The sequence below is a fragment of the Neopelma chrysocephalum genome, unplaced genomic scaffold, assembly GCF_003984885.1.
Source record: "Neopelma chrysocephalum unplaced genomic scaffold, ASM398488v2 Primary Assembly neopelma1_97164, whole genome shotgun sequence".
Lineage (NCBI taxonomy): Eukaryota > Metazoa > Chordata > Aves > Passeriformes > Pipridae > Neopelma > Neopelma chrysocephalum.
In genome coordinates this window covers 91-1,487 of record NW_020925805.1, presented here as the reverse complement: position 1 = coordinate 1,487, position 1,397 = coordinate 91, and the positions used below count along the sequence as shown (strand labels likewise).

Sequence of the window (1,397 nt, the reverse complement as noted above, 5' to 3'; positions counted from 1 at the left end):
CCCCCCCACGGTCAAATAACCCGTTTGTTTCATGATCTCCTGGAGCTTCTGATCAATCTCGATGCTGGGGGAGCAAGGGGAGAGAACAGCCAATCAGAACAGGACATGGGGAGAGCTCAGCCAATCAGAATGGGGCATGGGGAGAGCTCAGCCAATCAGAATGAGACACAGGGAGAACCCAGCTAATCAGAACAGGGCATGGGGAGAGCCCGGCCAATCAGAACAGGGCACAGGGAGAGCCCAGCCAATCAGAATGGGACACAGGGAGAGCTCAGTTAATCAGAACGGGGCATGGGGAGAGCTTGGCCAATCAAAACATGGCATGGGGAGAGCCCGGCCAATCAGAATAGGACACAGAGAGAGCTCAGCCAATCAGAACGGGGCACGGGGAGAGCCTGGCCAACCAGGAAAAGACTGCAATCCTGGCCAATCAGCACACAGGAACACACCCACACAACTGGCCAATCAGAGCACAGGGTCACTCAATACCTCTGGCCAATCAGAGCCCAGACTCTTTGGACCTGTGGCCAATCAGAGCAGGGGATCCCCCTGGACCTCTGACCAATCAGCTCCTGCCGACTGCTGTACATCCACCAATCAGCACGAGCCTCCTGCCCGGCCAATCAGGAGACGTGATCCCCCTGCAGCTCTGGCCAATCAGAGCACAGGATGCTCAGATCTCTGGCCAATCGGAGCATTTCATCCTCCTGGACCTCTGGCCAATCAGAGCACAGAATCACCCCACCCCTCTGGCCAATCAGAACACAGGATCTCCCTGGAGTTCCAGCCAATCAGAGCATGGGATCCTCCCAGACCTCTGGCCAATCAGATTACAGGATCCTTGGACCTCTGGCCAATCAGAGTACAAAATCTCCCCGAACCTGTGGCCAGTCAGAGCACGGGATCGCCCAGTCCTCTGGCCAATCAGAGCATGGGATCGCCCAGGCCTCTGGCCAATCAGATTACAGGACCCTTGGAGCTCCAGCCAATCAGAGCACGGGATCGTCCAGACTTCCGGCCAATCAGAACACGCACGACCTCCGGAGCTCTGACCAATCGGAGCCCACGATCCCCCACCCCTCCAGCCAATCAGCACCCACCCCCTCCCGCCACCCATCCAATCGCATCCCGCGGCCCGGGGGGTGGGGCGGCCGCCGGCCAATGGGGTTTTGGGGGCGTGGCCTCACCTCTCGACGCTGCGGGGCACCAGGAAGGGGGGCGGGGGCAGCCCCAGCATGTGGCGGGGCCGGGGGGGGGGCGCGGGCTGGGGGCTCTCGGGGGGCCCCCCCCGACCCCCCTCGCTCACCAGGGGCAGCTGCAGCGCTGGGGGGGAGACACAGGGGTCAGCACCCCCAAAATTGGGGGGGACAACCCCAAAATTGGGGGGGACAACCCCA

General features: G+C 61.3%; 1 protein-coding gene across 1 annotated transcript in view; it reads right to left on the bottom strand.

Annotated features, from left to right (window-relative positions):
• Positions 1-1,327, bottom strand: part of MAP2K7 (mitogen-activated protein kinase kinase 7) — a gene marked incomplete at both ends in the record, with an annotated part of 4,879 nt that extends 3,552 nt beyond the window's left edge. Inside the window, 2 exons of the mRNA XM_027671733.1 lie at positions 1-64; positions 1,188-1,327. Of these exons, the coding sequence (XP_027527534.1) occupies positions 1-64; positions 1,188-1,327 (204 nt within the window). The remainder of the gene's footprint in view (positions 65-1,187) is intronic.
• Between the last annotated feature and the right edge of the window lie 70 nt (positions 1,328-1,397).